The sequence below is a fragment of the Bombina bombina genome, chromosome 1 (assembly GCF_027579735.1).
Source record: "Bombina bombina isolate aBomBom1 chromosome 1, aBomBom1.pri, whole genome shotgun sequence".
NCBI classification, from domain to species: domain Eukaryota; kingdom Metazoa; phylum Chordata; class Amphibia; order Anura; family Bombinatoridae; genus Bombina; species Bombina bombina.
The window spans coordinates 871,997,348-872,011,490 of NC_069499.1; the positions used below are offsets into that span (position 1 = coordinate 871,997,348).

The 14,143-nt window shown below is 37.5% G+C and overlaps 1 protein-coding gene across 1 annotated transcript in view; it reads left to right on the top strand.

The window, feature by feature from the left end:
• PLA2G15 (phospholipase A2 group XV) overlaps positions 1–14,143 on the top strand; it is a 46,544-nt gene that overhangs the window by 11,459 nt on the left and 20,942 nt on the right. Inside the window, exons 4-5 of the mRNA XM_053699532.1 lie at positions 6,970–7,068; positions 8,391–8,615. Of these exons, the coding sequence (XP_053555507.1) occupies positions 6,970–7,068; positions 8,391–8,615 (324 nt within the window). The remainder of the gene's footprint in view (positions 1–6,969; positions 7,069–8,390; positions 8,616–14,143) is intronic.

The window sequence follows — 14,143 nt, forward strand, 5'->3', positions numbered from 1 at the left end:
TCACTTTAAAGAATATTTGTATCAATTGACCAATAAAGATAGGAACATTACTAACCTAAAATCCACTCATAAGAAGTTGTTACATCTCGGAATTAGTTATACAGCCAAAGTCCATATCTTCCATTTCGGCAACTTAACCTATCATTGAGCTCACCTCTGGTTCCGAATAAAATAATTCTGAAGGTAGGCCTTATTCTTCTCACTGACAAGATCAGGAAAGACGGGCAATGTGCTATTGGATACTAAATAGCTGTAGTGTAGGTAAAACGATGAGCAGAGGGTTACAGGTGAGGAAGGAGGGGGGAGGCCAGTCGAACATAAATGGTTATCCCATCCAATATAATATTTTAATGTGTCATAAAGTGTTAAAATTATGTGTTTTAACACCTATTCTATGTGGTTTTTAGTGAATCTTCCCAGTAAAACTTTGTCAAGAAATGATAATGTTCTTTTCTGTTCGAAATATCCATATTCCTCCTAAAGCTTGGAGCTCTGTACTCCAGAATTTTTATTGTTTAAAAAGATAGACAATCTCTTTTTACCCATTCCATAGATTTGCACAGCCAACATGGTTTATATTAATTATACTTTTTACCTCTGTGATTACCTTGTATCTAAGCCTCTGCAGACTGACCCCTTATTTCAGTTCTTATGACAGACTTGCATTTAGCCAATCGGTATCCTCTCATAAGTAACCCAACGGCATGAGCACAATGTTATCTATATAGTACACATGAACTAACACACTCTAGCTGTGAAAACGTTTGAATGCATTCAGATAAGAGGCAGCCTTCAAGGACTTAGAAATTGGCATATGAGCCTACCTAGATTTAACTTTCAACAAAGATTAGCAAGATAACAAAGCAAATTTGATGATAAAAGAAAATTGGAAAATTGTTTACAGGGACAGTCTACAATAGAATTTTTTTTTTTTTTTTTTTTTTTTTTTTTTTTAAAAAAAAAGGATAGTTAATCCCTTTATTACCCATTCCCCAGTTTTGTACAACCAACATTGTTATATTAATATACTTTTTTACCTCTGTGTTTACCTTGTATCTAAGCTTCTGACAGCCCCCTGATCACATGACTTTGTATTTATTATCTATTGACTTACATTTAGTATTGTATTGTGCTAACTCTTAACTTCCCGGCGTGAACACATTGTTATCTGTATGGCCCACATGAACTAGCAGTGTTACCTCTTAAATAACTCCACTGGCGTGAACACAGTGTTATCTATTTGGCCCACATGAACTAGCAGTCTCGTGTTGTGAAAAGCGAATTAAAAAAGCATGTGATAAAAGGCTGTCTTTAGTGGCTTAGAAACAGGCAGAAATTTACAGGTTTGCATGTTATAAATTAAATTAATCTAACAATGTTGGTTGGTCAAAGGTGGGGAATGGGTAGTAAAGGCATTATATATCTTTTTCACCCAGAAGTGCATATATCGGTGTGGAGCAAGTAAACACATAAGTTGGATATACAAGGGTAGCTCATGGCTTTTTTTTTTAATAGTATAATTTTTTATTATTTTATCCATTTCACAATACAAGGAATAAAATAAGGTTACAAAATATGATTTTAAAAAGAGAAGAGCATTTCAGTCATTAATACTCAATAAATCTTGCACACAAAAAAACATGATATACTATTTATATACTCTATAATGGATAGCAGAGACTGTAAGAAGTAGCTAAGTCTGATCCTCAATAGTATATTTTATGATATTGAGTAATACTTCTTAATGTACTCATTTATAAGTTCCATCTAATAATACATTTTTAAAAATGATAGTAATATAAGGAAAATAAAAGAAGGGAATAGAAAAAAAAAATGGATATATCAACCTTTGTGGAATCTTACGAGGCTTTGAAAATATATAATTACTCCATTTTTTTTTTTAAGAATACCTCTATTTCACGCTCGGCCATTATTGAAGTTTTAACTGTTCTATTACTAATTTAGTATTGAGAAATTCAGAGAAGTTAGGTTTTTTTTTTTTTTTATTTTATTTTTTTTTTATTTCCAGGAAGAAAATATGTTTTTTTTTTTTGCACATAATACTGTAAAATTAATAAAGTTTGTATTTTCTTCCCTGATCAAATGGTCTCTAAGAAAAATGATTTCCTCCTTACGAAGATTGATCACTTGTTCTAATATTTTGGACAGCCAGTATGACACCTTACCCCAAAAGTTGCTCACTTTTGGACATTCCTAAATACAATGTAACAAGCTAGACTAAGGCACTCTCCATCGAATACATTCAAAAGATTGAGCCGTATTCTACTTCCCTAAATCTTCTGGGGTTAAATAAACCCTGCTACTTAATTTTAATATGAGATTCACACCACGTTAGCCAAGGTGTTGCCACCCAAGCCCTAGAAATACTTTTTGTAATTGTTGTTTCTCTATTGAGGGGATATCTAGACACCAATTAGGCAAATTAGATTCATCACTAAGTATAATGCCCACTGGAATAAAGTTAAAACTATTCTGAGTAACAACTGGAATTTACTTTCTAATGACTCTAATCTTCACGAACATGTGGGAGATTACCCGCTTATGACTGCAAGGAAACCAAATAACCTTAAAGATCTCCTCGAAAAGAGTGAATTTGTAAAAGTTCCTACATGTAATTGGTTAGAACTTAATGCTCAAACAATAACTGGTAATTCTCCCTGTAGCCATTGTGTCTGTCAATTTATGCAGAGGGCTAAGACATTTAGTACTAATACTGGGACCAAATATAGAATTAATTCCTTTATCAATTATTCAACTAAAGGAGTCATTTATCTGTTATAATGTTCCTGTAAATATTTCTATGTGGGAAAAACTTTCAGAGAATTGTTCTCGAATCACAGAACACAGGGATGATATAAAAGATTTCAACAGTGACAGCCCAGTAGCTAGGCATTTTGCTCAGTTTCACAGATCTAAAACGGATGATCTTCGTTTTATTGGAATAGAATCAGTTCAATTAGGTCCACGAGGGGGTGATATTGACAAAATCCTATTACAAATGGAAACAAGATGGATGTATAAATTAGATACATTATCCCCAAATGGCCTAAATGAAAAATTAGAATTCGCCTCCTTTTTAGGGTGAACAATCAGCCATTTCTCCCCACTATTTTGTCACATTATCTTCTCTTGTTTTTTAGTAGAATCTCCCTACTTAAAGTTAGATTGATTACGATCTTGTATTTATTACAGCTAGGTATTAGCATTTTTGGTAGTTTTATTATGTATAATGCATTTCCATACAATTTATAAATGACCTAAAGGTGCTTTAGCAGCTTTCTTTCTCTGCATGGGATCACCCCAGAAGACGGCACATCTTGGGAGCAGTGAAGGCAGGAGGAGCGTGAACGAGATACAGGTACATCATTTTGACTTTTTGGTCTTGAAAGAATTATTGCTACGGCACTTATACCTGTTGACACGCGTTAGTATACGGCTTCTCCTTTCCATGCTCATGTGCCTCTCTGCATTCTGTATTGGGGATGATGCCTGACTCACCGGCTTGGTAGCACTTTGAGTATCATACTTTCACGATAACTCTGTGTGATTCATCTCCATTTGGATTACAAATGAATAACATTCTATAGTGTACTATTATCATCACTATTAATTTGTCCTCCAGTTATTTTAACTGTTTGTTTGGTGCACCAAACTACCCTCTGCCGGCTTAATCTATTGATGTGTGATTATAGGGATCCCTAGCATGAGTGTGTTTTTAACTTAGGTTAATAAAGTGTGTTTTTCATTTTTGCTAATTTGGATTTCTCCTTGTTCTTATTTCCTTAAACAGTTGTGCTAGTTATTCCTAGACTTTTAGGAACTCCTTATTTGGAGTATCTACTCTCTTTTTTTTTATATGGTTTATACCAGTTAGGCATTATCTATCTTTTTCACCCAGTAGTGCATATATCGGTGTGGAGCAAGTAAACACACAAAGTTGGATATACAAGCGGAGCTCATGGTGTCTTTGAATGTGTCTGGATTCTGACAGTGTATCTAGGAATGTCTTCTTATCATTGTGGTTGAGTTGTTTACCTACTGCTCATTACCTCTCTAGATATTAAGCAATGCTGTGGACCGTGCAATAGATTTTTTTTTTATTTTTTTTTTGGGGGGGGGGGGATTTATTTTGCTGCAAGATTGCAAATTGGCACTAATCCTTTTCTATGATACCACCGGTGGTAATTATTTAGGACCGGTTTTATTGCAGTTTTTATTTTTACCATATTGTTTAATACCAGTAAATTTGTTATTAATACATATTGGTTCAGTTTGCAAGATTTCATCTTCGTCCACAACAGCTTTGCCGGTTATGTCAGTGGATTGGAGACCAATCTAACCTGTCACAGCTCATTCAGTTGAACCAGGTAGTATTAGTCTTTCTTGGTGATCATCCCAATTCCAGTGTCTCAATGGATATTTTCTCTGTCAATCATGGGAAATAATTCCATGGATGCCAGTTTCTCAGGTTCGGAGCAGTCTGGGGCCCTCAAATATCTCAGGAAGTTTGATCTTCTCAAGGCAAGACTATCAATAAGTGTCTTGGACTTTTATGCAACTTTCAGATCGCTTCAGACTTGGCATATTCTCAAATAGGTTCCAGACCTTATATTCTGGGGACCAGTTGGTGCTTCACTAGGGTATTCCAGAGATGGACTTTATTGCTTCCTGGCAGAACGAACCACACATTTCCCCCAGATAGATTCTCAGGTGGAATTAATAAATGCTCTAGCAGTTCCTTGGTCCTATCAGCTAGTCTATACTTTCCAATTGTTATGCGACAGAAGGTATTTGCTCAGATCAAGCAGGAACAATTTTCTGCAGTATTTATTCAGTCTTGGAGGGGACTGCTTGGAGATTGAGCACTTGGTTCTTTTTCAAGGAGATTTTTCCAATTCAGTAAGAGACCTTGATTCAGGTGTGTAAGCCTGTCATTCAGAAGATTAAGCAAAGGGTGTAGATGGTATATTTCTCTTGGTGTGCATGGGTAACATGGCATTCTGTTACAACCTACAAATCTTACAGTTCCTTCATGGTGGCTTTGATAAGGGCTTATCGACCTGCACTCTAAGGGTTCATAGTTCCGCTTTTTTGGCTTTCATACATAGGACACTTGCTTGTCTTCCAGATATTTGGACTTTCATTAGGTTTTGGTTATAAGACCTTTTGTCAAACCTATTTCTTCTCCATGGAATTTGGAGCTGGTCCACAAGGTTTTTGCAATATCCATCCTTTGAAAATTGGAAAGTTTAGCTGTATTGGCCATTTCCTCAGCTGGGGGAGTTTTTCAATTGTTAACTCTTCTCTTTTGACCCAACATGTTGAGTTTTCCATCAGGACAAAGTTATATCTTCTCTAGAGATTATTAATCGGGAGATTATAGTGCCTTCTTTAATGACCTAATCCAAAATAATCCATGGAGAGATTACTGCATAATCTGGAAGTGGTTAGGGCATTGAACTTCTAATGGCAGGGTTTCAAGGATTTCTGTCAGTCCTCTAGCTTGTTTGTCTTGTTCTGAATATAGACCTTAGGATAAGAAGGCTACTACTGTTTTTCTTTAGCGTTTATGATTAAAAGGATTTTTCTTCTCAGAACTTACTGGGAGGCTGGATTTTTTTTTTTTTTTTTTTTTGGAGAAAGGTACTTCAGGTGGTGGTTCTTGGTATAAAAGGTTCCTGCTTTTCCTTCTTTCCCACCTGTTTCCCTTTGTGGACTCCACAGCTTGGGTATTGGTTCCCACAAGTAAGGATTTTGGTGGATTCTTACCTGATAAATTCCTTTTTCTTTCTTGGTGGTGAGAGTCCGTGAACCCGGCCATTTTCTAGTTTGCCTCTTTACCCTACTATCTTAAACGTATTCCTCCTATCCTTGAATATATGTACTACTGGGAGGGAATGGGAAGTAGGAGGGATATGTGAAGCTTTGCCTCCTCCTGGTGGCCAGGAGATGAATTTCCATAAGTAAGGACTCTTACCACCAGGAAAGAGAGGAATTTATCAGTCCAAATCCAGCTCTTACATCTAAGTTGGAGAGTGCTACATGAGGACATTACAGGCAGTTTCATTTTAGTAAACCATAAATTATTCCAGTGTGAAACACACTAGATGTGCATGCAATATTCAGAGATGTTTTGTGGTTTTTTTTAAGTTTAATGTATTGCTTTGTTTTTCAGGGAAATTAATTACTTGGCAAATAGGACTGGATTGTTTTTTATTTAAAAATAAAATAAAAAATAAAATTATAATAACTGTATAGGAAATGTGATGGTCCGTAAAACATCTAGGCATGGGTTAAAAATGGATTGTGCTTCTTGCCTGGCCCTCAACATGTCTGTAAATGAGGCAGCTATAACTTTTATATTAGATAATTTTATGTTATATACTATTTTTTTTCACTCGGCATCTCTTACATTTGCCTACTTTTTATATTTGACCTGTGACATGTTATAGCCACATCCAAATAACTATTGTTTACCGTGGTAAAAGGTTATGTTGAGGACACAAATCTGGTGGTCATTTTTTTTTTTTTTTTTTTTTGCAATAGCTGGGTCAGTGTCTTAATGCAGAAAAATATATTGTGTTAATATTACCTGGTCTGATATACGTTGTGGCTGACTGGCTTAATTTTCTCTTTGCTACTGATTGCAAGGGCAGTGAGATCTGTCAGTGTGTGATGCACTTCTCAGCCCTTTGGGAGGGAAAATTGGATTAACTTACTTTTCCAGAAAATATTTTGCTAAATTCAAAGTAAGTACTATTCCATTGTCTTATTTTGTGTTTGGCAAATATTAAATTCTATTGTATTTAGTGGTCTTTTTAATTATTTTGCTTCCACTCTGTCTGCTGTAGTTTCTCTTTTTAGAATGAAATTGAATTGTAACTTTTTTTTTTTTTTTTTTTTTAAATAATTTTTTTTAATGTCTAAATATTTTTACTTTCCCTACAGGGACATATTTCTACACAATGGTGCAGAATATGGTGGACTGGGGATACACGCGTGACCAAACTGTGCGAGGAGCACCATATGACTGGCGTAAAGCTCCCAGTAAGCATTTTAAGGGAAAAATGTATATGACCTATAAAATATATACTTTCAAATCCATTTTTTTCATACAACAGGGAATTTCCACAAGTCCCACACCAGTGAGAAATGTGGCTTTCCTATCTTTAGCACTGAGTGGGCTAGTAACTTTTCTGACTGATACATTATAGTTTTATGCATTTGCTTTCAGCTCATAGAAAGTCTGGCACTCATTTGCATGCACCTAACTAGATTAAAAAATGGAATAGTTACAGCATTTGTGATAGGCCCAGGACCACATCCAGATCTCATTCCACTTTTGTCCCTTACATACAACCATACAATGTATTCCTTCAACCAAATAAACTGAGGTACAATCAAGGGTAACACAGACCTTGTGTAATTTCCCTAGACTCATACAATACACGGAAATGGACTGAACTCTCAAACTGGAGTGGGTACACATTTCAAGCCACTAGCAAATTTCACAGCCTTGGGTGCTTATCCAATGCTTTTTTTAGTTACTCTGGCACGTAAAGGGACATAATACTGATATGCTATATCACTTGAAAGGGATGCTGCATAACTGTAAAACGCTAATAGGACAATATCACATAAACATCTATATGTAAAAAAGGAAGGTATTTTACCTCAATTTCTTCAGCTCATAAGTGCTCTGAGCAGTTATGCTTCAGCTACTGTCAGCTGCATGTTGGGGGGGAAAAAATAAAGCCAATCATCTTTATCAATGCTGATGTCACACTTTGCTTTAATGTGATCTCAAGAGATTTCACAGAAAACTTCCTTAAACTGAGGAGGGAATTAACATGACTGTGCCTGCACATGTCAGATGTATGCTCCCTTGCAAGTCCCGGACTAGAATCCTGATTGACTGCTTAAAGTCTCTTTACAATGGAATGTAGGTGCTAAGGGAATTTTGAGATAAAATATCTTCCCTTTTTCCCATAGAGATGTTCAGGTGATATTTTCTTTTCAGCTTTTTACAACTATGCTGCATCACTTGGCGCTTGAGCATTTAGGTATCATGTCCCTTAAGACCAGACAAGCCTTAGTGCAGAGCTCATAGGAAAGTTGCATACAAATATAATCACAACACACAGAAATCCAGCACTCCTTTGCATGCACGCAACTAGATTAGAATTATTATATATTTGTGTAAAGTCTCATTAAATCCTCCTTTCCCAAATGTAGTGTTCTGTGATCCATCCCTTTCCTCCCTCCTTCCTTCCTCTCTGGTATACCAATGCCTTTTTATTCTCTCCTCCCTCTCTTGTTGTGGCTTCAACTCTCTCCTATGAAGTAATTTTTTCTTTTCTTTTTCCTAGATGAGAACTTGGAGTACTTTGTGGCCTTGCAGACGTTGGTGGAAACTATGTATGAAGAATACGGGAGCCCTGTAGCACTGATTGCACACAGCATGGGAAATCTCTACACTCTTTACTTCCTCAATCACCTGTCCCAGGACTGGAAAGACAAATACATACACTCTTTTGTGGCTCTTGGGCCTCCATGGGGTGGAGTGGCTAAAACCATGCGTGTCCTGGCTTCAGGTGAGGGTGCAATGGAGCTGAAAGCACACAAAGTGCCAATCACTATGTTTCACCCCTTTTGTGAGGGTTATGCAAACATAGGATTGTGGCAGTGTGTGTGTGGTGTGTTTGCGTGTTGTGTTTTTTTTTTTTTTTGTTTTTTTTTTTTTGTCTGTGTTAAGACAATCATCCAATATTTAATTTCACATTTGTAGGTCTCCGTCAGTTAGTCTATCTTCAGTAATGCTATGCTGGGAGCTTGGGGGAACCACATCAAGTTGTAGATTAGATTATTGAGGGTTACTGGTAACTGGGCCATTAAAACGTGTCCTCTCTGGATTTAAAGGGACAGTCTAGGCCAAAATAAACTTTCATGATTCAGATAGAGCATGTAATTTTAAACAATTTTCCAATTTACTTTTATCACCAATTTTGCTTTGTTCTCTTGGTATTCTTAGTTGAAAGCTTAACCTAGGAGGTTCATATGCTAATTTCTTAGACCTTGAAGCCCACCTCTTTCAGATTGCATTTTAACAGTTTTTCACCACTAGAGGGTGTTAGTTCACATATTTCATATAGATAACACTGTGCTCGTGCACGTGAAGTAATCTGGGAGCAGGCACTGATTGGCTAGACTGCAAGTCTGTCAAAAGAACTGAAAAAAGGGGCAGTTTGCAGAGGCTTAGATACAAGATAATCACAGAGGTTAAAAGTATATTATTATAACTGTGTTGGTTATGCAAAACTGGGGAATGGTTAATAAAGGGATTATCTATCTTTTAAAACAATACAAATTATGGTGTAGACTGTGCCTTTAAAGGGACCTAATACCCATATGTTAACTTGCTTGTAAGTGGTACAGCATCACTGTAAAAGCTGTCCAGAAAATATCACCTGAATAGCTCTATGTAAAATATTTTATCTCAAAATGTATTTTTTTTTTTAAAATAGTAAGTGCTCTGTGAAGTTATTCCTCTGCTACTGTCAGCTGCATGTTAGGGGAAAAAATCAGCCAATCGGCTTCATCAGTGCTGTGTCACTTTTGACATGTCTTTGAAATGTCTTTTGACACTCAAGTCAAAATTAAACTTTCATGAGTCAGAGTATGCAATTTTAAACAACTTTCCAATTTACTTCTATTAACAAAATGTGCACAGTCTTTTTATAGTTACACTTTCTTTCTAATGACACACTGAGTCCACGGATCATCATCAATTACTGTTGGGAATATCACTCCTGGCCAGCAGGAAGAGGCAAAAAGCACCACAGGAAACTGTTAAATATCACTCCCCTGCCCACAACCAGTCATTCTCTTTGCCTATGTTAAGAGCAAGGAGGTGGTAAAGTTTAGGTGTCTGGAAGCAGATTCTTCAATCAAGATTTTATTTTTTAAGCAGTGCAAGTTTTTGTTCTGCTTTTTCCTGGGTTTTAGCCGTAGCCCATGTCAGTCTCTTCAGTAGAGCAGTGGTGGCTTTTAAGCAATTGGGAACTTGTGGGGTATAATCCCCACTGTGCCTCCCAAACAGTTACTGCTGCCCTGAATTGAAAGCCTGAGTAAGATAATTCAGTCTTTCTTCTTTCCACAGGCCCATGTGAGGGAGGAAACATTCTCAAACCAGGTGAGCTGTCCTGCTGCCAGCAGATCTACATTGAGGTAAGTGCCAAATTTAATTTTCTGACAGAAGAAAGGAAATATATGGCACTTTAACAGTTAATTCTGTTAGGGATTTTAATACATTTGTTCCTATTATGGGTTAATAAGATACTGTGTGGCAGTGGTGCAGGCATTGGGGGGACCAAATTATATTTTATTAATACGGCTCAGTAGTATTTTGTGTACAGGATTCTCAGAGAGGAAAGGGTTAACTTTCTAAAATATAAGGGTTTTAGACAATTTTATTATGTTTTCCTGTCTATAAATGGGACAACCCGTTAAGATCCTGAGTTGGTCGGAAGATCGGTCTCAGTTCTGACAGCAAAATTGTTTTGTCTTTGTCAGGGGACCGTTAGAGCGTGATGGCACCATTTCTGAGGGGCTGCGTGGATGGGTTTGTATCATCCTGAACACGCATTATTGTTAGCCTTTATATTTTGTAAACTCCGCTTTCAGAAGTGGTTCAGGAGGCTGCACAATGGTGTCAGTGTCCTGATGGGTTAAGGAAATGTTTCTGCAAGGATTCCTTATATTAAGGGGAATTAATCAACGCAGTGAAGCTCCATTCCGTGCTGATTTGTGGCCACGCCTCCTTCCTTGCTTTTTCTCAGTGGCGCCATTTCAGAGGAGCTGAGTATATTTGAACTCTGCCTTTTTCTCCAGAATGAGATCGGAACGGACTAGTTGTTCTGTTTACCTCTAATTGTTAAAGCATACGGATGCTAAATAATATGCAATAGGATTTCCTAATCTAGTTACCTTTTGGAGTATAGTAGAATCTCTCCTATTTAGATGTCTGTGTTAAAAAGGCAGGCTATGGAAATTCTCTAGTACTTGTGAACCTTAGTAGCATGAGAATTGTTTCAGTATGCTCATTCAAACACATGGATGTTGTATATATCACTTGCTAGTTTTTCTACTGTGATACAGACATAGGGTATGAAAATATGTTGCTATGTTTTCTTTTACAAATAAAGATAGGATGAGGTTCATACTGCTTATATTAGCTTAAGTTTGGAGATATATATTATAAATGTTATTTTTAATTATATGTTATAGTTTAAATATTTTAGAATTAAGATTTTAAAAAATATTTTTTTTTATAGTTTTTTTTTTATTTTGTTTTTTTTCCTCTAAGAAGAAAGTGAGACATTTTTAGATGTTGTTTTTGTGCCACCTTGTCAGTTGAACATTTGATGGTACTATTCAATATGAGCCTTATGTTTCCCAGTATGATGCTGTTTAGGCAATACCACAGCTATCTCCTTTTATGTCCCAAGCCTTTTGGTGTCCCATGCAGTGCCCTGTGGTTTCTCTAAATCTCCAGGTGGAGTATGTTTGCTTTCAGATTTTGTAGCTCAGATATTCTCTGCGATATCTGCGGTTTTGTCTGGTTTTTCCTTTCTTTCAGGAAATATGCAAGATGATTTGTTATATCTCAGATTGTAAGGTTTCTGCTCCATATTTTACTACTATGGTGAGGAGTTTCGCCGGTAGGTTTCTAAGGGTGAATTCTCAGATTTGGACAGTTTAGTTCCTTCATCTGACGCTGAAGTCATATCATTCAGATGTATGCTTGATAACCTCGTGTAGTTTTAAAGGAGGTTTTGGCTACTTGGGCACATCAATCCCTTGTCGTTGTCAACCTTTGAAAGTTTTTGTGAACTTTATCATTTCAATGATGTTCCTTCCTATGAGGAAGTGTTTCCGGACGTGCCTGGGATATTGTCACAGGAATGAGAGAAGCTAGGGATACCATCTCCCTGTCTCCCGTCCTTTAAGGGACTTTCCTGTCACTGACATCGTTATAATGCACGGTGCCCTGAGTAGAAGGGAGTTTTTTTTTCTACTAGGACTCAGATAACTTCAATCCCTTATGTGGATAGCTGCTCCCTTAAGGATCCACGCTTCTAGCGTTTTTCTTTTTCAAGGATGAGACCTTGTTTGGACTTGGTCTGGCAGAATTATCATCTGACTGTATTGGGTTTTTTCTACTACACATCAAGAGAGTAAGACTAAAGGAAAGTTTTCCTTTTTCCTTTTATGCAGTGTCAGTACTTGTTTTTGGAGTCCAATATAAGTTTCCCTCCCAAGGGCAGATTTATCCTTCTGAGTATCTGCAATCCAGGTATGATGAGAGACTTTGCTTGAATTGGGTTCAGGACATTTCTCTCTGGGGAACGGAATCTAGGTATTTACCAAAAGTTTTCTCAGGTTCTGACCTTCAATATAGTATCCATTCTCTTTTGATTCAAGAGGGCCTGTTCAGAACGAACATAGACTAGAAGATTGGGTATTTTATTGTACCCGTGATCAGGATCTTTTCAAGTTTCTGATTTTCATCTTCCTAGTAAGACTTTTCAGTCCTGGGGTCGTGCAAGGGTGCTTTTCTGGACAATATAGGGTTCAATCTATTTTCCCAACCTGCTTGACTAGGAAGCAGTCTGGTATTTGCTTTCAAGTGCAGGGAGAATGCGCTCTGAGTGTCTGTTTTTCCTCCTTATCATATTGGATTGGAGAGCGATTTACAATGCTCTGAATTGGTCTTAGTTGTCCTTAGTTTGGTTCCAGTCGGACGATATCACCTCCATGGCTTTCATTATCACCAGGAAGGAACTAGGAGTTCCTTAGCCATGTAGGAGGTGACTGGGATTGTTCAGTGGGCGGAAGCTCACTGTTGATGTATGTCATGAAATATCAGTTATTTCATCCTGGGGAGTGAGAACTCCATTCAGAGGTGTTCTCCAGTTTATCCCTCAAAAGGGGGATGCCGGAGTTAGAGGTCCTTTGGGGTTTCATGACTTAACTGGTTCACCCATTGCTCTCCTTCCACAAGTCATTGCTCGTGTCACACAGTAGGGAGTTTCGGTGATTCTAATAGCCCCTGCGTAGCCTTGCAGTATCTGGTGTGCAGACCTAGTGGAGATGTTGTCTCTCCCACATTGGAGGCTGCCTCTGAGGAAGGACCTTCTGAAAGGGTCTCTTTCATCAGGGTCTGGTTTCTTTAAAAGCTGTCTGCTTGGAGATTAAAGGTTTAGTTCTGTCTAAGCGTAGTTTTTATGGAGTCAGTCATTAGGCCATGGTTCGGGCTCAAAGACTGGTTTTTAGGAGGGTTCTCATACATATATATATTATTTTTTAATTTTTTTTTGGGTCTGAATCCATGGGGCTCTCCTTGAGTGGAGTCCGAATTCCTTTAATCTTTCCCTTTCTTCAGGATGGCCTGGAGAAGGGTTTGTCAGCAAGTATCCTGAAGTTTTGTTGCATTGTATATTTTTGACACTTTAGCGTCTGGCAGTCTTCCAATTGGGCCATTTTCTTATCAGGCTCTGTTCGGTATCAGACCTGTGTTTAAGTCGGTTACTCCTTCTTGGGGTTTTAACTGGGTTCTTAAGGTTTTCGCAGCCGACTTCGTTTGAACCAATGCATTCTATAGAATTCTTGAAGGGTTTGTTTCTTGATACTAGCTGTGCAGTGTGTTTCCCCTTATCTTTCTTGTGGATAAGGTGGGGTTTTGTACTAGATAAGGTTTGTTCCTAAAAGATGTTTCGGACAGGTATTTTAATCAGGAAATTATTATTCCTTCTCTATGTCCTAATCCTTTTTCTCCTAAGGATCGTTTTGTTATACAACCTGGATGTTGTGCGTGCTTTGAATTTCTTTTTTACAGGCGACTAAGGTTTTTCGACGGTATTCTGCCTTGTTTGTTGGTTTGTTTCTCTTTGAAACACGAGGGTCAGAAAGCTACAGATTCTTCTGTTTTCTTGGGTTGAGAAGTATACTTTGGTTGTCTTATGAGACTGGTGGACAGCAGTTTTCCTGAGAGAATTGCAGCTCATTCTACGAGGACTGTTTCCTCTTTCTGGGCTTCCACACATGAAGCTTCTGTGGCACA